At 36.6% G+C, this 24,838-nt stretch overlaps 2 protein-coding genes across 3 annotated transcripts in view; both read right to left on the bottom strand.

Moving 5' to 3' along the window:
- LOC123698909 overlaps positions 1-24,838 on the bottom strand; it is a 194,707-nt gene that overhangs the window by 52,841 nt on the left and 117,028 nt on the right. The gene's annotated exons all lie outside the window — the stretch shown is intronic.
- Positions 2,290-24,838, bottom strand: part of LOC123698897 (zinc finger protein 608-like) — a 94,822-nt gene continuing 72,273 nt past the window's right edge. For both annotated transcript variants that reach the window (XM_045645713.1, XM_045645714.1), the window contains 9 exons: positions 15,749-15,872; positions 8,403-8,490; positions 7,509-8,226; positions 7,018-7,227; positions 6,576-6,689; positions 5,700-6,019; positions 5,151-5,313; positions 4,381-4,831; positions 2,290-3,504 (listed from right to left, as the gene is read on the bottom strand). In XM_045645713.1, coding sequence (XP_045501669.1) covers positions 3,443-3,504; positions 4,381-4,831; positions 5,151-5,313; positions 5,700-6,019; positions 6,576-6,689; positions 7,018-7,227; positions 7,509-8,226; positions 8,403-8,490; positions 15,749-15,872 — 2,250 coding nt within the window. In that variant the 3' untranslated portion in view covers positions 2,290-3,442. The remainder of the gene's footprint in view (positions 3,505-4,380; positions 4,832-5,150; positions 5,314-5,699; positions 6,020-6,575; positions 6,690-7,017; positions 7,228-7,508; positions 8,227-8,402; positions 8,491-15,748; positions 15,873-24,838) is intronic.

Below are 24,838 nucleotides of genomic sequence, written 5' to 3'. Positions count from 1 at the left end.
GAACAGAGCGCCCGGCGCTCCGAAAAAAAATTCTGGCGGAGCCAGTTAGACCTTTGAGTCGAGTTTGGTAGGTATTGTTTTCAGGTAACTAGATGTTGTCTGATTCATTCTCCATACCAGTTTTTTAAGGTTCCCTAGCAAAATATGTCACAATCCTTAAAATAATGAACTTTTGGTAGTGGCAAAATCCAAACAAACCGGTAAGTATATTTTTATATTTTTGAATTAAACCTGGTTTATAAAAAAATACTATCTGAGAGGTCATTTAATGCATATTATAAAAACATTAACATGTAATATATATTTTACCATTTTCAATGTAAAATAAATTATAGAAAGTATGGTAACGCTCGTTAGCGCAGCATAGGGGACGGCTAATAGACCCGAAAAATAAGCGATACTAACAAACAAAAACCAGCCATGTGCGAGTCTGACTTTTTCATCGAGTGTTTCGAACTTATTTGTCCCATACCATGTTAACTTGCCTGGTAGAACCTGGTTAACTGATACACACACACTTTCGTCTTTATAATATTAGTGTGATTTTAAATCATCTTTAAATTATAAATTAAGTCAGGTAACATTGTTAAAAATAAATATGTGTGTGTATTTTTTTATAAACCAGGTTTAATACAAAAATATAAAAATATACTGGTTTGTTTGGATTGTGACATATTTTGCTAGGGAACCCTAAAAAACTGGTATGGGGAATGAATCAGGCATCATCTAGTTACCTGAAAACGATACCAAACTCGACTCAAAGGTCTAAATGACTCCGCCAGAATATTTTTTCGGAGTGCCGAGCGCTCTGTTCTATAACCCCCCCTCCCTCCCTTCTCCCGGGGAGTAAAGACTGGCTACCGAGCGATTTGGGCTTAGGTGGACGAGAACAACATTCGTACCAAATGGCATTGCTTTACTCAAAAATGTATACCTTTTCCCATAAGAAAACGGACTAGTACGAGATCATATTATTACTTGCATACTCTCTTTACATTCATACGAAATCATCGATTGTTTTTAAGTATTTTAGTCACATTTCTTGTATTAATTTTTTGCAATGTGTATTACCGTCATGTCACCTACCCTGTTTTAGCTAATTTAACTTACTTTACTAACATGAAGTATAATATAATGATATTTGAATTTTGTGTAATTTTAAGCTTTAATGTATTAATAATAATGTAGGTATTGTATTATGTAAGTTACCCCATATCTTTGGATTCTCGTTAGACTAGAGTGTGATGCTATAATTTGTGATAAACTTTTGTCACGTATTAACCTAAACTGCCTCCCTCTTTACATACTAACCTTTTCTTTTATAAGTAACAGACAAAATATTGAATCCTTAGTTACCTCCTTCCATGACTTGTTTAGTCTGACGAGAATCTCTGTTCCTAGTCAATTTATATTGCATAATTTACACGGCAATCTTTTGTATTATACACATAAGGGAAATTGAATAAAACACTTTATAAGAAATAATTTATTTTTATTCCTTTTTAACGTCTCGAATTTCTTTTCTAAGAAAATCAAACTTTGCTTTAGTTACATCAAAAAAATACACAAATGTATAATATATTCAATACTATGATACAACGCTCTCGGTGCATACCAAATGACACTGGTATATAAAGTAAATGAAAGCATAGACATCGTGCCGAATGAGTTAAAATATTTCAGTCTATAACAATCAATGCACTGCGCCGTACGAGATCATATTATTACTTGCATACTCTCTTTACATTCATACGAAATCATCGATTGTTTTTAAGTATTTTAGTCACATTTCTTGTATTAATTCAACTCTTTACATTGTTAACAAAATCGACTTTGAAACGATACAATAATACAAACAATCAACGAGGAATCCGATAAAACAAAAATTCGGCTCCAAAGTTTATTCATAATCACTGGTTTAAAAAAAGAAACGTTTAGGCCCCTTAACTTTTATTTGATAAATCGTTTATTAATTTCTGAAACAGGTACACGCGTACATTGACTAAAGTTGAAATATAGCGACCGGAGCAAAAACCAACCGTTTCCGACGACCATATACATGATCCTTCCAAAACTTTATAAAAGAAATTACATGTATACAATATTCAAAATATAATTTCTTGTACAAACATTGAGTATATAAGTATCGAAAACGATTGATTTAGTTCCAAACTACACGCATTTATTTAAAGTGTTTTAAACGACTACTTATTGAAATGCAAATAGACGTGTCTCGATCGTCTTTTCCATTCACTTAACATTAAATTAGTAACACTTAAATGTGCCAACAATATTTTCCTATAGTTTGAAAGTTTCTAGGAAGATTGAACGCGAACACAACGGGCCGGGCCTCGGAAACTGCGAGAGTCGACCATAGACATTAAGAGAGCATAAATGTAAAGGCAGTACTTTATGAGTATAGATTTAGAATTTAAACTTTTACGTAATCTGCGAAAGAACTATATCGCTCTGCTAAAATACTATAGCGAGGCTCCACGAGGGACCGAGATAAATGATTCATATTTTTTTCTGAATGGAAGACTAGTTTTGTATGAAATGATATTCAGAGTAGGAAATTTACCAATAAAATAACGTTGCAGAAAAATACAGTCCTTAACTATGGTGCACGGAAGTCATAGAAACGCTAATCCCTTGTATGAGAATATCGAACTATGAGATTTTTAATATTTATCATTAAAAGCCAGACATACATATACGCACAGCGATAGTCACACACTCCACGATTCTATAGGATGCTCTCTACGTTAATACAATATAAATAGTCATTACTCATTCCTCACTATCGAGATAGCAAGTTTGTGCATGCTACTCACTTTATCATCACATTGACGCCTTTAAACTTACAATATAATCTAATATTAACTTTTAAAACTAGGTATGCTTGCATTTGTTTGTGGAATGCTCATAAATAAAGATCTTACAATTCGCTCGGGGCTTCAAATTTCAGTACAATGCCCGGTTATTACGATTCGATGTTTTTACAATACGGAACACTAAAAGGTAATTTACATGTAACACTAATATGTACATAACTAGTTTGTGCATTCACTAGTGAACATAATATAAAACAAAATAAGAGGAGAGTCGAGAGAGCGATTCGAGTCCGCCATCGTCCCTCAGAACTTCACAACACCACTCGGGAGTCAAACAACACTCAGGTAACTATCAGTTCGGACACATCTAAACATTCAAAGCGCACTTCACATACACGGGGGTAGGTCACGCGAGATCACAGTATTTAATTATGGCTACTGGCTTAGTTTAAAGTTCACTTGTCCATCGACTTCACTAGCACTTTTGTTCACTTTTGTCCACATTTCACTTTGTCTCGAAGCACTCGTTTTGGGGAAGGTATAGTTCGGGCCGGTCGGGCCGGTATCGTATAATCGAGGGGAGAGTCCATCGTATCGGGAGGTCACCCTCATTTGGGAGGGGTCGGGAAAGAGTTGACGACCGCTTGCGTGCTCGCTAGAACTGCCGCCGCTGCAACACACAATCTTCTATTAAACTCTGGTTATTCATCTTTTCCCGAATGCTATCTTTGTATAGCGCATCGCTACACTCGAGCGGGACTTGGCCGCTTATCGGCCGAATGCTATCGAGCCCCTGCAACCAATTACACGGGAACATTACTACAGGGCGGGAGGTTCGGGCAACAAAGACGCATTCGAGAAAATAAAGATGAAATAATAACACAAAATCAAATAAGCATGCGATCGAAAAATAAAGTAGATGGAACTGCAATAAATGAAGAAAATTCTTTTTTTTCTCATTATAGAAGAAATAAAATTATTAAAAAAATAGCCATTTTATGGGGGATGGATATCAAACTATTAATAAAACAGCGTAATTTAAATTCATAAATTTTTGGTTTAAACTTTTAGTTAAATTGGAAAAAAAATATTATTCAAAAAGTTAATCAAGATTAAATTTAAAAGTAGGCCTTCATGAAACTGCGAAATTGTGAAATAAAAATATCTGGCTATTGTTTTAAAACAAAGATGACACTATTCGGAGTGTAGTGTGTGTGTTCGTAATATGGGCGTGTGTTGTGTGTGTGTGTGTGTGTGTGTGTATGCGTAATATGGGCGTGTGTGTGAGTGTATACCGCGCACATACCGGGGTAGGGCGGCGGGTAGAGCGGGTAGCCGAGCCCCACGTGCGTGTGGTGGTGCGTGTGCGTGTGGGGTGTCACGTACCGGGGTAGGGCGGCGGGTAGAGCGGGTAGCCGAGCCCCACGTGCGTGTGGTGGTGCGTGTGCGTGTGGGGTGTCACGTACCGGGGTAGGGCGGCGGGTAGAGCGGGTAGCCGAGCCCCACGTGCGTGTGGTGGTGCGTGTGCGTGTGGGGTGTCACGTACCGGGGTAGGGCGGCGGGTAGAGCGGGTAGCCGAGCCCCACGTGCGTGTGGTGGTGCGTGTGCACGTGGCGCTGCGGCGGCGGCGAGCGCGGCGGCTCCTTGGGCGGCTCGGCGCGCGGCGGCTTGCCCTGCGGCGACTTGGCGTGCTCCTGCAGCTCGTGGATCTTGTGCGGCGCGTGCGGGTAGGCGTAGGGCGCGTGGCCCGGCAGCAGCTCCAGCTTGGCGGGCGCGCCGGGCCGCGACAGGTCCTCGGGCGCGTGGTAGCGCGGCACGCTCCAGCCGCCGCCGAACCCGCCCACCAGCATGGGGCTGAGCGGCGCGCGGTACACCGGGTCGAAGGGCAGCGCGCCGTAGTGCGGGCCCTGCATGTACGGCGGCAGGTAGTACTGCGACGTGGGCGGCGGCGGCGGGCCCTGCGTCTCCGTCGTCGGCTTCTGCCCTTCCTGTTTCACCTGCAATGTGAATAGAATTATTATAGAACGTTGATGAACGTAGGCATGCTACTAGTAAAACTAAATTCACATTTTATAACTGCAAACTAAACTTTATATGACAGGACACAGTAGATATGATGGACAAAAAAGCGTTGCTCTGTAATTTCACATATTTAGTAACCAACTATTTTAACACAGATTCTCGATTCAACTCCCAATTCTAAACTTCGATATATTTTTTACAAATGAATTTAAATTTGTAAAACAAATTTACACTGCAGAAATGCTCCTTTTTCAATTACACTCCTCCCATACGTTCGCACTTGATCCAACTCACCTTAACCTCTTCCTTAGGTTTGTCATCCTTGTCCTTGGGCTTGTGTGCGGGCTGTGCACGTGGCGGTGCCCCCCCCGGGCCGCTCCCCGCACCGCCCCCGCCCGCCCCGCCCGGCTTCCCCTCGCCGCCCTCCTTGCGACGCTGCTCCAGGCTCATGTAGTATCTGGAATGGTATATGAGGAGATTATTAGTATATATATAAGTGTAAGAAGTTGATTAGAACTATATGTATGTGTTGTTCTATGTTGAAGACTACGGAATTGATATGATTGCATGCTTGCAGTTTATGCATGGCTAATTTATAAGCATATTGCATTAGATTTTTTCATAAGCGTATGCATAGCGCTTCGACAGCATTGGCTAATTTTGAAAAATTCAAATTTTGGAAAAAATAAGACATAAAGGAAGTCGGGAAACACTGTAACAATCACTAGTTAAGAGAACTGAGTATAAATCTTTTGCGGAAAACTGCGTATAACTAATTTTAACAATTTAGAAGTGTTTAAATTTAGAACTCAATAAATGTAGGAAATTAACAGTCATTCTCACCTCCTCAACTCTTCCTCTCTCGCGTGCGGCGGCCTCTGGTACGCGTAGGGTCCCATCTGCGCTTTCATTTCTATGCTTTCCTTCAATATCTGATGATTATCATTCGGCCGCGACGGGTTTTCCTTCCCGTCGGTCCTTGGCTGCTTCTTGTCCAAGGGACTTGGTGTGGTCTTAGAGCGGTCCATGTCCTTGGCCTTGTCGTCAAGTGGCGGGCCGGGTGGGGGGCCCGTTTCGACGTTGTATGGAAAATTCGGCACGTAATTGTAAGGGTAGAAGTGCTGCGGTAACACCTTTTGTGGACCGCCGTCTTGTTTACCGTCCTGATAGTAAAGAGTTTTATAGATTAAATGAAATGTAATATGTACATATATAAATTTTACAGTTTGTACTTCTATCCTGCTTTTGAAATGAGTCGATTAATAAGAAAATAATTATAAATGATACGTTTTATATTTCTGTTGTCCTGGTTATTTATTATATTCAGAATTTTTACGTAAATTAACGTATTTATTTGTTGTTGTAAAAATAAAAATGATTTAATATCTTTAATATCAGGGAAAAAGTCACATCGATTCCACTCGCGGCATCGTATCAAGTTTAAGCAAAAAATACATTATAATATTCCCATATTGTCAAAAAGGATATTATTAACAAGTTATAAGGAAAACGACGACAATTTTGGCAATATTGTTTTCCTTATTGTGTTTGAAATCACCGTCAAATATTTATATTTATATAAGAATAAACATTACACGTGTTTCTAATTTCTATCTATTATTTTGCTTTCATAACACAACTCTTGAAGAATTATGTCAATATATCTTATATTCTACGAAATAATTTGAAAATTGTACAATTTCCTATAGAAAAATTTACCTTTAGATCAGCCTTAGGGTCTCCTTTGGAGAGGTCTTCCTTGACTTTATCTGAGGCGGGGGGTGGCGCGGTGGGGGGATGCGTTGGTGGTAAGTAAGGCGGTTGCCCGTAATACTGGAATTGCAACATTCAAATATTAGTACTGATAAAAACTGATTGTCTTTTTATAATGTGTACTTATTATGTATATCATATACTTATTATCTTCTTCAATAAAATTTGAAAATATAATAGACAAAAAGTCCTGTTATTGGTATTATTACTGGCCAATGCGAAACCGGAAAGGTGATATTTTTATTTTATAGTGACGGAGTTATGTCGGAAAAATCTTAGAATATTTTTGCGAGGTCTTAAACTAAACTAACAGGAAAGTTTAAACCTGTGATAATATGAACTCAACACATTTATGTTTATGTTCTAGTATTAGGCGCACATAAGTTACCTGATGGTACACAGGGAAAGGACGATGCGCGGGGTCTGCGTCTGGCGGGCCTTCCGCTGGTGCGGTGTCGTCTGATATGTCAGAATACGCGGGAGACCGGACGCCCGGCGTGGGAGACCGCCGAGCCCGTCGCTTGCCGGGCGACTCGTCTGGCGGTGATTCCGTTGATTTGCGCTCCTCTGAAGGCATTAAGGCCGATCTTGGCTTCACCTGTAATTGATAGAAATCTGTATTAAATGGTGCAAAATTTTTTACAGAAGAAAAATTGAATGTTTCATGTTCATTAAATATTCGTCCGATTCTTCTATGCAAATGGAACTTAATGTGACTATTGAACTAACAATTTGCATGCATAAGATAGACGTATTAGAGCATCTGTGAGCAGTAGAGTAATCTATGGATATATACCTACTGATAACTTTGCTGGATAAATTTTAAATGCATCTAATTTCCTGATGTTCTTAATCTTCACTACATACATGTTTACAAACCTTAAACTGCGTTGGTTGTAACGTGGGCAGAGCTTCAGGAGGCGGCGTCGCTGGAGGTGGAGGTGTTTGCTGTCTCTCGACCACCGGCGGGGGTTCAGGTGTCGTCGCGAACTCTTCGAAGCGCGGCTGTGGCGGGGACTCCACTGGCTCCGGCTTCTCTGGCGATTTCTCAGGTGACTTGTCACTCTTTTCCTCAGGTGACTTCGGCGTCGGTGATTTCACAGGTGTGGCCGGTGTAGCAGGCTCCGAAGGCGGCCTCGCTGGAGATGCAGGTTCCACCGTCGTCTCTTCTTGCTCTGAACTCGACCCGTCTTTATCTTCATCATCTGGAGTGCCGTGCGCGTGCGACCGATGGTATTTCAAACCGTTCGCGTGTTTGTACTTTTTCGAACAGTTCGGTTCTGGGCATTCTAGGAGGACGGGATCGGGAGGAGGTGAAGATGGCGTAGGCGGAGGCCGCTTCGCTTTCGGCGTCGGCGGCCGTTCCTCCGCTTCAGAATTCCTTTTCCTCTTTGAGTCAGGTCTAGGGGGAGTGAAGGGGGTGGGTGAAGGGAGCGCCCTGCGTCCCTTGGCGCCGCCATTTCTTAATTTGCTATGCACAGATGAACGGGTTTCTGTGAAGTTTGTCATGTCAGTGGGGTTCGCGCCGCGGCCCCTCTTTGCCCCTCGGCCTTTAGGCGTTCGCGCGTCTAATTCTTCTGTAGGTGAGTCGCAGAATCTGTATGGAGAATTAATAGCTTTTAGTACAAAGAAAAAAAACAGCAAAGTCTATTTGAAATTCCATTAAATTGAATGATCAAATTATCAAAGTTCATTAGTGTATTCACATTGACGGCAAAATTAGAACGTCTGAAAGCTCAGCACGGATCACGATAAGCAAAATTGAGATATTACCTCGGCGGTGCCCAGTCGTGCCTCGTGCAGTCGAGTAGCGTGCCCACATACGTCTTGCCGCGCCATGTCACGTTCACAACCAGCACGCCTGTCAACACACATTATATGAAATCACCAATTCGAGTCAAATATGACAATTTGGATCGTTGAGAAAGAGGGCAGATCCAAAAACGTTTATAAGAAGTAAAAAGATTCAAGTTTGTTCAAGGAAATATTCAATGATTTTAGTTATAAAGATCATAATATTTAATACATAATAATACATAATAAAACTGAATGCTTAATCACGACACACCGCTAGTGTGAACTTAATAAGATTAATTACTCCTTATTGGAATTTGCTTTCATAATTAAAAATATACAACTTATTATTCAAACTCAGCAAAAACCAATAAACATTCTTGCCTCAAAGTTTATTAGAGTTATGTGCGTATTGCGTGTTCATTTACTTAATTACTATTTATATCGAGAAAAACTTTGACATTCGTTTTAAATGTGTTTACTCCCTAATTAGATATCGTATGTACATGTATTAAACAACCTCTAGAAAATAAATTGTAAACAGCAGATGTTATATATACATCATTATTATACGCAAACAACATAAACTTATAAGATACCTAGTTAAAAACTGGTACAATTAATCAATTGTCACCTTTGGTAAGAATACATAAAATAAGATTATAAAACGTAGAGCATCCATTTTGACGAATTTCTAAATTCAAATCAAGATCGTAACCGTTCCGATTTAGAATTCCAACGTCCTTTTCAACATTCGAAAATATTCCAATTTGCTATCGTGACTTTAAAGGGCCGACAGGGGCAAAATGGATGCATCGGAGTTATTGGCGCGCGGTTCCGATCCAATTTGTCACGAGGCTCATTTGCATAGACGAAGTGGGGGCATCAACTCGCTCGCCCCACTCGCCCGCCCCGCTCGCCTCAGGAACGTGACTTTACCGCATATTTAGAAGGCTCGCGTTACTCCGACCCACCCTCGCTTATCGCTAGCGTGCTAACTTATGCAAATTTAATTAATCAATTTCACCCCGCCTTACGCCGCAATTTTTTAAATTACTACCAGAATATTATCCCGTCATATGTATAACACCTATAGAGTATAAATGCTCAACATAAATAATTTCGACTGTATAAATTAAACGCTGTAAAAATTATGGTGTAGAATTTAATCCTCTTAACACAGAAGGGACGCGTGTTTAAAATATAAAGCTTTTCATAATATTATCTCGTGCGGCGGCATTTGAGTATTAAAGGTTTGGCTTTAACATCCTCGGTCACTTGTTACGTTATATTCATCGTCAAATTTATACCATTATGATTTCAATAAATTATAATTCCCGTATTTGAAACATGACTAGGTAACTAGTTACGACTAATCTAAACGACAAACTAAAACTACTTAAATTGAAAGATCATGCAACGTTATTAAAATGTTACGATAATTGTTTAAAAACTTGGGGCAAATATCAACTAGGTAACTATTTAATAAAGGAACTTCAACATTAAATAACAAGTCTACAACAAATCTAATCACAACACAACATCAAAGTAATAACAACCATTGCGTGGAAAAATAAATCCGAAACATCAAAACCGGAGATGGATTCGTTTAGTAGCGGTTCGCGTGCAACGTCTCAATAATTCTCAAACATCATTTATTGTTCCACGAACAATGGACACATAAAGCATTTCTATAAGCCATTAGCATAAAATGAGCGAGTTATTGTATAAGCTAAATCAATGGACATGATCATGATAGATGAATTAAACTGTCAGCGAGATTCAATGGGAGCTCGCAGGCATACGGAACTGCGGTGATGGCCAATGGACCAGCATTGCTTTAGTAGTTAACCGAACCACTATGCCTATATCATAGACATTTTTACTCTATGTCATTTCAATTTCAATATAGGATTTGTAATGTTATACAGCACAAACACTTATTCTGAGAACACAGTACACATTTCTTTCTGTTTACCAATACGTTTTTCTTGTGTACCTTTATTTTCTTTGTTGTTTTTCTTGTATGTTGTTGTATTCTTGTAATAAACCGTAAATCTATCCATCTAAATATTATATTTAATCTGCAATAAGGTATATTAGAATTATGAACACGTATCTTTGTATACCTACCCTTATTAGAATTACATTATCCTTGCCAAACTTCCTTAATCCAATACGTTGGCAAGGGTATCCCTTATAAATAGTTAAAACAGTCCGTCGCTCACAGTAAAGTTAAATTAAAGGCCGCCCTATTCTTTTGTTCTGTAATAATATGTTCAATCCTATTTTCACCCTTGTCACGACTGGCTTGTGTCGTGGGTAAATTATATTTGTAGAGCAGTATTCGTAAACCAAACAAATAAGAGTTTTTTAAAACTATTCAGTTTCCTTAAAATAAAAAATAAATATTTTTCATATAGATAAATAAATACAGGTTTAAAAAAATCGTTGACCAACATAAACACGATTGTACTACTAAGAGATCAGGAGACCGTAGAAGGCTCATTAAGCTGTTAATTACTTGCTCGTAATCGAGGCTAATGACCATGAAGATCGCATTTTCTGTTCCAGTACCTCTTTAGTGTTATAATCCCTCGTCATTTATATACTTTCATCATATAGATTTATTTATTGGAAATAAACATCCTGTTTATTTTTCATTCAAATTTACACATTATGAGAAAAGTGTGTTTATATCTGTTATTTTGAGTTCTTTACAAATAACATAAACAAGGAAAGTCCGTTGTTCCAACAAACATTGTATTTACATCCTGCTAGGAAGACTCATTGTACTTAAGTGGGCGTCGGCTCCGGCTCTAATCAGACCTGCCCATTATTTCCCACACCGAACAAACAAAGTTCCGACCATTTCATTTACATCCATTCAGCGCTAAAGTAAACTTTACACTCTTAAAAGCTCGTCCACAAAGTTAATTAAAATAGCCGCCCCGAGCATAGCTTCGAACAACTTAACGGGTTTATACTAACTACACAGATAACGATATCTTTTATGCTCATTAACATTTTATTTCTTTAATCCTTTCTCGAGACTATATTTACATAATACATACAATTTACATTGAAATCTGTAAAAATATAAGATGCGAAGATAACAATTTATAGGTCGGATAATTGTAGTCATTATCGTATTAAACGTTCTTGTTCCAATTAGTGTATAGGTATGCGTCGTCGTTACGTCCAGCACTCAAAGTAGGAGGCTATAAACCTGTCGCGGCATTTTTCGATGAAATCCAGATGCCGCTCAAACATGCCGCCCTTAGGCTGTTTGTTGAATACACACTCAATATTGAGGCAATATCCTGGAGACGAAAAGCAATAAAAACGTTTTTGTAACTCGACGTTAAGATGAAAGCTATGTTAATACATATATTGAAGATAAAATACAATTTACAAATATTTTCATCAAAGCATAAAATTTATTTATGATGAACTGTTGAAGTATTTCTTTCCACGTGAAGTTTAAATGAAGTTTTACGAGTGGAGCATAATTTTGAATACATAATGCCTTTTCAAAACCATTTCGCGCAATATGCTAATGTGTAAGAGAAGCATGCTAGCCAACATATTTTAAATTTACATAGATAATAAAAATTATACTTACGACTTTCGCTCTAATTTAATTTCATTCGTATTTATGTTTAATAATAACATAATTCGTTTAATCTCTCGTGCTCGGTCACGTTTTATAAAGGGTCCGATACATAAATACACAGCGGCCGTTAGCGGAGACCCCACGAATGTATTCCGCCGGCATCTCATCTTCCCCATATAAGCACGTAAGCAATGCCGTTCGATACAACTGCATGTTTGTTTCATAGTTTCACATCCTCTCTATAAATGTGCAAAACGTGCAGCGCGCTCGGTTTATTAGAATTTATGCATTGAAAGTTACAGCCTTATTCGTTAAGTAATTTCACCTACATTTCTACTCTTAATTCGGAGTTAGTGATTGCTTCAGTCAGGCGGAAGAGCCCGGGAATCGTGTTAACGGGTTAATTACTGGCGCTTTAAACATTAAACCTGTCACATTAACGGCGTACAAATTACTCGGTATTCAGTAATAACTTATCAAATGCGCTATTTCCTTATTATGAACCTAAAATAAATTAATATTCATACGCTTTATACGCATTACGCATACTTATTCTAACGATGCATGGTAAAAAAGTAACAAGAAATTTACGCGTGCAAATATTATGCTTTAGAAATAAGGAAGAGTGTACAAGAATAGTGTAGTGGGTAATAAACTCTCCCACTAAGACTATTTCAATAGCTTTAGTGCTTCAGCATCGCCTTTGTTCCCCAACAGATGCTCAATGCAGCGCATCCGACACCATCTGTATAAATATACTATTTTAATACATCGTTATTCGCGCCCATAAAATTCAAAAGTGTTTGTACCTGAGACGTGATTAAATGCATTTTGCAAACGTTTTGTAGGTAAATATCGAACTTTACGCTATTGAAGGTAAGTAATATAATGTTACGTAAAACAAGAGATGTCACTCTATAGTCTATGTAATGTTTGTGTTTGTGTTGTCCTTGGTGTTGTCTTATTAATAACACAAGTGCCAATTTAAACATAACATTGTAAATTAGTCATAAAAGCTAAATGGTGTAAGTAACAGAAAACACAATTTAATTTAAGTAATTCGCTAGACTCCCTTGGCGATGAAAATGAGCCGAGACCGAGGACCCCCCTTCCTCCCACCGAGCGGATAAATTTGGAAAGTGGCAACACAAGCAGATGGTGATTTATCGTAGCTTTCATAATTATACGCGGCTGAAAGAGGCATTGTTTGCGATCCAGCCCTAATAGCCACCACACAATAAACAATTTTCATAAACCGTTCACACAAATGTAAACCGTATTGTTATTAGTGAAGAACGAAAATGCCGAGGAGTGTTCTTAGACGAATTGGACACGTTTTGTTGCTCTCCGTAAAGTGATGTATTGCCGTATATTATGACGAGAATTAAATCGAGATAATGTAGCGTCCATTGATACATAACGTTCCATTAGGTTCTCTTATTATTGTACTTTGATGGTACTGACTATACGTGCGTGTACTATGACTATTGATCGTTTGCTTGATTTCAACATAATAGTACTTATTAAAAACGTAAAGTAGAACAAACTACATTAGGTGTACTGACTTTTATCTACTTCGAACTTATTCTATAATTTTTATAGGTAGCCCTTTCTTTTTCAAATATATTCCCACTCAGTTTAAGTAGTAATAGTTAAAACAAAAATGTTATTCACCACTTTAAGGGTAAATAAACATGAAAGACTTAAAAAGTTGTATAAAAACCCTGTTATATCGTGCTACGAGAACTTTCCCTAGCAACAAAGAGCGAAGACGTAAAAGTGTTGACCTGATTACTTGTAAGAGTCTTATGCAGTTTAAAAGCACGCTTTAATTTTCCTAGACAAAAATGTTTGTTGTTTTTTAAACTTACCTACTTTGAAAATCATATCTTTAACGTCGTCCTGCGTCCCTTATTGCGATAAAATTTATAGTACAAAATACAAATATCATTATAATTCTGTTGATAGTGTAACACTGTAGACTCTACTGTATTCTTGAGTTGTCAAGAGTTGGTGCTAGCACAATATATTTCATACATATATTTAAAAATTATAAATGTAAAACGAATCTATATTTATTTATTAAAATAAGAGACGTTTCATGACCGGAAAATGCAGACCAGACGGATAGGCTGAGAATGTCGAAAATAACATCGAACATCGTAAACTTTTTACCTCCGAGCTCCGTCGCCATAAAGAAGACGGTATTAATTTCAAAATAATTTTAAAGCGAAAAATGTATTGAAAATTTATCAACATCTTTTCATTCATAAATTCTTAAAAAAATTGCTTTCATATCCAAACATCGTTAGGTAAATTTGGTTAAAGTAACGATGCGCATACTAGAATAACATAAAGGTGTAAGAACCGTGTATGGCTTAACAGGTTTATTAAAATTCAGCGATGTTATCCAGCGCCCGTGAGCGTCGCGTAATTATATGGGTATTCTCATTGACTCTTCTGTTTTATGTATGTCATGAATACATTAATATTGTAGCTGCATGTCAGATGTAAAGATAGCGAGTTAAGCGCTTTACGTTGATGGCATATGTTGCTTTTAATTGAATTGATTAAATTTATTTAAATAACAACCCACTGTTTTTAGTTGAAGTCGCTATAAGTAATGGCCACATTTATTCTTTTTACAGGTACTCAGATAGACTGATGATTATGTTTTATTCAGTCATGCGAGTTTTTTTTAATTGAAAGCAGTAATTAATAATTTTCGCAGCTATCGCAGGGGCCAACTTCAAGTGCCCTTTAAACGCTACGTATAATAGTGAATAGCCAGGTGTGAGTAAATTGATATTTATTACACATGATATACGGGACTGTCGAATGGGGTCAAGACTCACGCCTGTTCCAGTCAGCCCTTAAGCTTTGAGTCCTCCCTTTTCCCATCTTACGAGTTACGAGAATGTATATTTTAATTACCGTTTAAACTTATTAATTAATGCTTCTTCATTGAAAACAAGTCAATTAAAAATAATGTGCAAAAAACCTGGTCAAGTACCTAGTTATTACATATCTGTGTTTTGTAATTACAAAAGGTGCTCACTTATTTATAATTAGTAATTACACTACACGTGTGGCATTCGAACATTTTTGTTCTTATAACTATTTTGTACATTCGGTATTAAAATCTATCATTTCTGGCACTCCTTCGTTAAGCATTAATTAACGAGCTAGAAAGACTGCAGTAATGAGAAACAGCGTGGTGTTCTTTGCATAATTTATAATATTATATTTGATGCTTGATGGAAAATGTTATATTTATATTCAAGGTAATTCTAACTATTAACTTATTAGTAGCTCACATATTTGTTTTATTTTATCGATAATAATAATAATTTATTTATATATACATATACATATATCTAAAACTTTGTACTTATGTTTATTAACTATCTAGTAACCCTAGATTAGTTCGTTCCATATAGATAATATTCTAGGATCAACTATACCATAAAAAAACCAACAAATTAATATTATTAATTACGTTTGTTGGTGATACAACATAAAATTTTAATTACGCCTTTATGTCCTCGGCTGTAAAGTTTTTGTAAACATCATCTCAAAAGGGGGGGTGTCATCGAAGTGATTCAGAGATGTAAAGGATTGCCAAGCGGGTATAAGTACTAGGCGTGCATAAGCGTGCTGGATGTAATGAGAGGCGCTACGGTGCGTTCGTGCGCTAGTAACAACTCACCACCTTCCGTTTCGTGCCACACGATGCCCTCCAGCGTGACCGAGGTACCAGGCTCGCATGGCCCCAGGCAGTCTGGCTCTGTAATTGTCCCCACTGATGTACCAACGCACACTTCGGCAGTCTCCTGAAAAATGGAAAATAAAATAGTTAAAAATAAAATAATTGAAATTGATTGTTTTCTAAGCTTGTATAAACAAGGTATAAACTATAAACTCCTTTATTTTCAAATAAAAAATATTGTGACAAAAACAAAGAAACAAAGATGATTTGTCTAAAAAATGATATCTTGTAACAATTGATAATCATGTCATTAAATTAAACACAAAAATGTTTATTTGCTAGGTAACGTAATAACTATTTAAGATTTTAGAAAAAAGAGCGTGTGCCGAGCACACTTGTCGGAACTCGGAAGTGAATTTCAATGGCAAGATTCAAAGATTGCCATGATGCGACCAAATTTTACTCTCTCCTAAAGAAGTTTGTTTGACTTCAAAAACAAAAAACGATTTGCTGTAACGTAAAAGCTGAAAAATAATATCAGTAAGAATTCAAAAACGAAATTTAAAATAAAACATATTGCATATTATAAATTTATAAGGCAGGTAGGTATCTGTTTTTTTAAATAAGTGTTAGGTACCATTTTTTTACATGAAGGAAGGTAAGTAAAATTTAAAGGCAGTCCAAAAAGCAGCTTTGAATATCGTAACAGTTGCCTGTCACACGTACTAGGATTGCAGAAAATGCAAAGAGCATTTACAGCGTTGAACATAATCAAATGAAGCCATTTACATTCAACGGTCGACATGCGACTGGCACAGCGATATTACCGTCTCACTCACGCACACGGTTAATGGCGTAGCAAATTATGAACTCGACTCCTAAGTACCGAGTCCCTATAGTCAACGCACGAAGAAATAACAAAATTTTATGTGAATCGCCCGAAGTTATCTTTTCACGTTTCAGTAACAACTATGTAATAGAGCAATTTAGAATTGATTTGTGCGACCCTTATAAATATCGAATGTGGATTTATCTGACCTTTAAGTTGTATCAGTACCCCACCAATTAATAACTCAATTGATGCTGGAGGCGGATTTTCCAATAATATCAATATTTAAAACAGTTCTAAATGTGTTCTCATTTTCTTAAATGTTTGTAGAACCTATCGAGCAGCTTATTCAATATAAGTTTTGTAATATAGAACATGGATGATAGTTATTTAATATAAATTATAAATAATTAAATAAACTGTTATATTATAGTATTGCGAAAACTTCGTCAAGTCATTAATGAATTCTCGTAATTCGGGGTAATTAGTTCATAGAATCACAGATGGATTCTTCAAAATATCTTACGATAAGCAAATAATCGATTATCTCATACCCACGCGGAGAGTATAAATAACGTAAACGGTTCATTGTTAGACGAATGACAAATGTGCGATCGTCTTACGCCCACCGCCGCGCTACAAAAGACAATACCCTGTTTATACGTTCAGTTAAGCCGCAAACATATTAATATTTCGACACGCCATATCGCTATTAAATCCTTTATGGGCGCTGCGAACGTTACGAGCCGAGGGGAGGCAGAGGAGGGTTGCCGAGTGCGCGCTCAATGCTCGCACTCGAGCGAGCAGGGGTCGCCAGCTGCCGCTTTATCTCCCCAAACAACCGCCGAGTCTCGGCAAAAAACTTCGATTCACATTAACATTTCAATAAAACTCGAGCGAGCGCTAGCGTATCGAACGCAAATAAAGTCTGAGACGCGCCGGTGTCAAAGGACAATAGGTGGTAAATCAATTCACGACATGAACAAAGGCACGGGAATGTAATGAGCGCGCCGACTTCGATTAAGATGCCGGAGAGATTCTGAGATATCCCTTTGTGATGAAGGAACTAATTTGCAGTCGCCGCTGTCTCGCAACTCGCAAGCGCACCGCAAATGGAAAGCGACAGACACCTACATGCCTAATGACTCGAAACGTCTCCTCTACCCGACCCCTGACTCACACGATATCGCTATAACGCGAATCTAATTTACGCGGCGCTGTGGACCGCGACAAATTGCGGTTATGCGGGAAATAGGAGATATTTGGCGTCCGACTGAGAATGGGAAATGATTTCCAGCGGAGCAACCAAATTACAATCCACTAAAACGACTACGTATATCATTAAAATAATTTAGGGAAACGGCGCGTTTAGTGCTCGCGTTTATGGTGGACTGCGGCGTGCCAAGCGATAAATACCGGGGCGGAGTAGAGCGTCTTGTTTATGTTATACGAGCCATCGGAGAGTAGAACGTTTATATTCCGCTATGCGGAATGAGCGGCGACACAGCACCGCGCTGCCGGCTAATGTGCTGGAACGCATCAGCGATACGACCAAAGCGCTGCCAACAAAAAGTACAAATTGGAGCGACTTCATTATTAGCGATGCTGTTTGAGCTATTTATGGTAATGTCGACGGAAAGAATTTCAATGTTTGAGAACATTTAGATCGCATGTTTCAACGGTACGTGTGTGGAAGCAACAACAATATATCGAATTAACCAAGTAACCGAGCTATCGAGGCGTACACGACTCCACTTCAAATGAAACAGCCGTAATCAATACGAATAATGTTAGGAGATGCGTCTCACGCTCGCCCCACTTAGTAAACTAAATTAATATGTTAATGAACAAGACACGGAATGAATTGAAAGAAAGCTCAGAGGTAATTGAAATAATTACCGTTTCCCTCGACTTTTCGCTTGCCTTCAGGGCGATGTTTTTAACGCAATAATTATATTATGCAAATACATTGAAATGAGCCTCGAGACTCGAGTTTGTAATATTCGCCGTTAAAATGAAATTATGGCCTGTCTTTTATACAAATAGACGGAGTAATCTTTATAAATGAATTGTTAGTTAGTTAGCTTGACTACAAGTTTTTGCTGTAATAATGACAAATTGCTGTGTTCTTATTTGAAGTTATTTTAAGCCGTTAAAAATTCACTGAAAACATTTACTGTTGACTTATTAAGACTTTATAAGAATCATCATTTACTTACTCGCGTTGACGTATAACAAAAAAAGGATCTATCTTAATATAATTCTTAACATCCATCCGCGTTCTGTACCATTCTCACAAAAATAAAAAACAAGTAAAAAACATTCAAATCCAATGTCACCTCCACACACGTTTGCAAACAACATTGTACCACTGCGTATTTAAACAATCGTAAAGTTTCACACTATCTAAGAATTTTATCCCATACCTACGTACTTACTGTAAAGTTTGACACATTTACACCACGCTATTTACACCTAGCTTGTTAGATATATAGACCTCACGCTTTGAGCACTGCTCTTAGCACGACAACTATTAAACTGTATGGCCTACAACATTGTTGGGCAATTGTAATAAAATTGCGCACACAATTTTCGCACTTATGACCCGTAATCATGAAACATTGTCGTGTTCAAATTAAATGCGTAGCGATGTGTCTGTGACACATCCGTATTTGACGAAAAGGTAATCACTAAACACAAAAAATATATATATATTTAAATCAATGCGTTTGTGAAAGTACAGTATTTATGAAGATTTAGTTGCTATTATGTATACACATGTATCTGTTTTAACAAATGCTTATAAATTACTGCAATACATAAAAATAATGAAACTACTTATTAACTATTGATGCAATCGTGCAATTCTGTGACGTTTATTAAAGACAAATGATTTACAATAACTTATCTATTATGGACAGCTTCTAGATATAAGTATGGTAATAAATATAGTACCTATGAGAGAAATATTAAATGTTTACTCAATCAGAACGAATAACCAATTTTAATGTTAATAGTGTGTTTTTACTTTTTAATATTGAATTAGTAATTCGAGAAATTGAAAAATCTCGATTCCAATTTTAATTAACAAAAACCTTTACACGAATAAGTTCGAATAAGTCCACGACTAAGTCGACATTTACGAATTACCACTTTCAAAAATAAAAAATTAAAAGTACCTAAATAAAACCTAACCATCCTTAAAACACAATCAAATACACTAATAAAATATTTAAGCCATATCAGCTCTACAAACACGAGGCACGGGCACTACGAAGTGTATAAATAATAATCAAGCCCCGGCTTTGAGCTGACACACCCCAGCTAATTAACTCGTAACAATTGGATTTGATGCCACGCAACTGTTTCAATATTCTTTTCATCCCTCGTCTGTTGGCCGGCACGAATGGCGTGGCACGGATTTTTCGACTGTACCTACCTGCTGCGTGTTTCGTATGTCCTAGTACCTGCCCAATATATTATGTTAGCTTTAAAATGAATATAATGATTATGAAACTTTATTAATTAATTGGTTTTAATTTTATGAAGAAAAAACGGTAAAAAATATTTTTTTTTACGTAAATCTCTATAATTTTCAAAAAACGTTGAAAAACAAGAAATTCAAATGTAATTGTTTAATTTACTCGTGGATGTTTTGAATCTAACTCGAATTTCAAATTCACAAATAAAATAATGATAATCTCAGCAGCATACAAAATATTAGATATGTATTTTTTTTTTTTATAAGTTTTATTTTATCTCAAGCAATCTTTTTATTTATTTACATAAAAGCGAAAAATCACTGCTTTCATTGCAGATAAGCTAGAAGTGAATCTTAAAAATACATATTCAGAAATCCGTTACAATAAACACAAAAATTCACGCTTCGAATAACATTTCAATCTGATAAAATTAATCGCGCTATCTGAACATCATCAACAGGTTTTACAATAGTCATTATTTGTAAGGCGAAAGCAAAGTACACGTTGTAAATATGTAATGCTTCATGAATCGAAATATCTGTATTTAATATAATTCATATCAATTATAATGTCCAAAACAATTCAATTTCAATTTGAATACGTACAAAGCAAATTTAATTAGTCTCTTTTAAAGTATGTTAACGCAAATGGGCACTAATATTAAAAGCAAAATATTTATAAATTATATTTTAAATATATCGCAATGCGCTGGAAATATCAGTTAATTATTGAGTACGGCGCTAATTAACTACGAATTCACCATCGACAAACATCGGAAATAAAATTGAAAGCTGTTTCATCGTAAAACAATCGCCCTCCACGGAGTCTCGAACAATATTAATTAAAAATAAAACCTCTTTCCACCTCTTGGAAGCTTGGTAATTAAAAGAGAAATAACCGTAACAAATTTATAAGAAAAAAGCGAAAACAAAATGTGGTTAAACTTACCTGAATAGGGATTTTATTTTAACTAAACCAATTAGACAAGTTATGTACCAATTGTGTTTATTGTTTATATTAATTTTGTTTTCGAAAGTCAATATTGGCAATTAGAAAGCCTAGTATAATGTGATAGTATTCAAAGTATAGGTATTAAAAGTATTCAAAGATAATCTAAAACATCTTAATTTCTACTCAATAATCGAATGACCATCTATACTAATATTATAAATGCGAAAGTAACTCTGTCTGTCTGTCTGTTACTCAATCACGCCTAAACTACTGAACCAATTTGCATGAAATTTGGTATGGAGATATTTTGATACCCGAAAAAGGACATAGGCTACCTTTTATTGCGAAATATGTACCACGGGCGAAGCCGGGGCGGACCACTAGTATTATATAACGAACGACCGAGTTTATCTATAAATATTACAGTATAAGTCTCTATATCAATGCAACATTAATCCGAGCGCATCATTAAACTTTAACCTTTTAAAAGCTTTTAAAAACTATAGAACCATCGTAATCCATTCACTTTGTAACACTGGTCTTGAAAGCATTTGTCTGTGCCTGTACGAGTCGTATATATAGTAATTTAGACCACGTTGCCAGTGTGTCAAGCTTCCGTTATTTTCGCTCAAAGCGCACAAAGAGCGCGGCAAAATAAAGTAGCATTCTTTCACAAAGCCAGCACGAATAGCGCAACACTACTTACGTTTACAACCTCCTTTGAAATGGACTCTTTGTTTTAAAACCCTTCGTTCACTGGGTTCACGGAGTTATGCTCACGCTTGATTCGAAAAAAAAAACTTTATATTTTTGGTAAATTTATAATTGATGACATAGTATATTGAATGAGGCAACATCAAGAATTAATTATAAAATCTTGCATACGTTAGAGAAATTAATTAAAAGTCTTATTATAATTTAAAATTGTATCAGCTGTCATACATACTTATAGATAATTATTATGGAAACCAGAATAGTAAACAGTTTTTAAATAAATGTTTCATAAACTTTTATTATTCACAAATGTTACTAAAAACATGTTTATATTACAGTAAAATAAATAGACGACAAAAATAACAGCCGCATTTTCAAACCATGATATGGAACAATGCGAGACAAAACAATCTCTTTTAATTATCCTCTTTGAGCTGAAAGGGAACTACCTATGTATTGTATAAAAGCTATCTGCATTCAGTTTCTTTATTGGAAACATGCTTCTGAAGAGTCTTTCAAAAGACGCTCTGTATATTAAAAAATACTTGCTTCGAAGTCAATTCTCTGTTTCTTTAGCAAACATTTTAAATCGGTCTTGAACTCTTAAGAAAATATGTCGGATGGATTTATTCATTTGAAATGCATAATTCTGTATATCCAAAGCATCGAGAGCAAAGGAAATCTGTCTCTCAATGCATAAAGCAATAAAATAAGCATCGATATGCCAATCGCGCATAACAATTTTTATCGAGCATTTAAAATTGCGGTTTTATATAGAAGTTTATACTCAGAACGAATTGCATATTAAATATGAAACATGGACGTATAAATATCGAAAAACAGTTTTGTGAAAGAATTATATGAATATGAAGCAATGTATAGGAGCCGAAACTCGTTAATCGCAATATTGTAATTTGTACGCTATAAAGCTTCCTTTCAGCGTAATTAATTGGTTCGCCGTAACTACCTACTAACATACCTTCGTAATCCGATCATACATAGTCAATAGGATATATGTACATATCCAACACCGAGATTAATTATACTTTAAAGAAAGGTTTTGTCTAGGATATCTATCCAAAATGTAAAACGTCCTATGTATAATTAAATATTTATACCTATAGATAACTATTCAACTGGATCTATGAAATATCATAGATATGTAAAAAAAATATGAAAGTTGACAGCACAGATTTACAGAGAGAGCGGGGGTAGTGATAGCATGCAGTTTCAACAAGCCATCCCCTTCGAGTGGAGACAGGCGACCCTCGTTAGACGAATGGCGACGGCATCCGTGACCCAACGACGTGTTATTTATATCCCGGACAAACGCTTTTACAAGCACAATATCGAAACTCGATTTTTATCGCTTCGGGGGAAGATAAACGAACCTTAATATCCCCTCGTTTTACACTCAAATAACGTATAATATTCATTTAGCGCTCTTAAAGATTTATATAAAACTCGACTACAACGAGCCAAATTATCCCTTTAAAACTTTACTGGTGGCGTAAATATTCATGAAGCTCATATTAATATTACGGTACAGTCGCGTTAATGAAACAAGATGCTAACTCCGAGGCTCACTCGAAGCTTTTAAATAATTCCGCACGCGACGCTTCTCGCGCCTTTGTACCCACGCTATTATTACAAATTATTTTTAATTGCACAACTTAGCCAAAAACACGACACCGCTCTCTAATAACTCACATCGTAAAATTCGAAGAGCTTCTTGTGTCTCTGCGTGCCTAATACAAACATTAAACCGTAACCTTTCCGTTTTAACAATACTTGAAAAGAAAATGGACCGTGAAAATCGTAACACAACAATGACTCGTAATGAAATCTCTTTTTTTACGGTTGTGTCGGGGCTGAGCAATTTTAACCTCGTTTCCATTGAAATTCGCGTTTCATGCGAATAACAAAGGGGTTTAGGCTCTGTGAAACGTCAATTGTGAAGAGGGTAGTGTCCGGATGATGTCGGCCGGCACTCGGCAGCGAGTGGACACAACGGTCGACGACACTACATACACTATTTATACGGATCCGCGCGTACCTACCGCCGCCTCTGAATAATGCATGAGCGCCAACGAATGTTTTAAAAAGTTAACAAGGTTTTCCGAGCTTTCCTTTGTTCTCCACTTACAGAGAAAAACAAATTCCACTCGAACAACAACACTAAAAACATCTAACTAGGTGTATCAAGTCGCTGATGCTATGAATTATTAAACAGATGATACGAGCAAAATATTATTTTATGAACTCTGAAGTAAATGAGAGTCGTAAACATACTTCAGAAATTGCAGCTGCCATCTTAACACCCACGCCAAATTACGTTCTTTATTCGTTTGCTCGAGCCAGTACTTTTTATTGAGATTTTTGTTTTATTTGTCATGCCTGTCGTTTATTTTTGTACAATAACAATGAGATTACAAGAATTTGCAACACTCAACTTAAATAATCTGTTAACCAAGGAAACAAAGTCCCGAGAAGGGTGGCTTTTAGTAGCTACCGAGTCTAAAAGTTGCGGTATCCTCGTACTACAAGCTCCGGCGAGGATATCTACTCGATAACAGGATTACCTCGTCCTCAGCGTTGTTACCGGGTAATTTGCACGCAAGCTCCCAATAGAGCTCCAAGACAATAATGCTCTCTTGGTACTTTTGCTGTAATCAACTTTTGTTTTCTACTAAAGACAAAATAAAGGTTGAATTATTATTATTTATACATACATATTTTAAACGCAGATGTTATTTATGCACGATCATAATTATTAATCTTATTACCGTCCAATCCATAATAAAGTACATTTTTTATCCATAATAGGCGAACAGCATTTATATCATTCCTGTAAAATGTTAAATTATACATGACAGCAATAAAACACTGCTCGACATTAAAACAATATCATTAAAATAAACGCATTTTATGCAAATAAAACAGATTGAGGTATTCAGAGCATTGTCAATAAAACCTGTCATATTGGTGTATTGTCGAAATTAATTACGACGTTTTTAAACGATCGAACGTCATTACTCGTTTTCATCACAGTTGACAGATATGTACTACGTACACTGTATATTGTGTTTTCATTTAGAAATAATTAAAACAGAA

Source organism: Colias croceus, chromosome 17, assembly GCF_905220415.1.
Source record: "Colias croceus chromosome 17, ilColCroc2.1".
Taxonomy (NCBI): Eukaryota; Metazoa; Arthropoda; class Insecta; order Lepidoptera; family Pieridae; genus Colias; species Colias croceus.
This window is presented reverse-complemented; position numbering and strand designations above follow the sequence as displayed.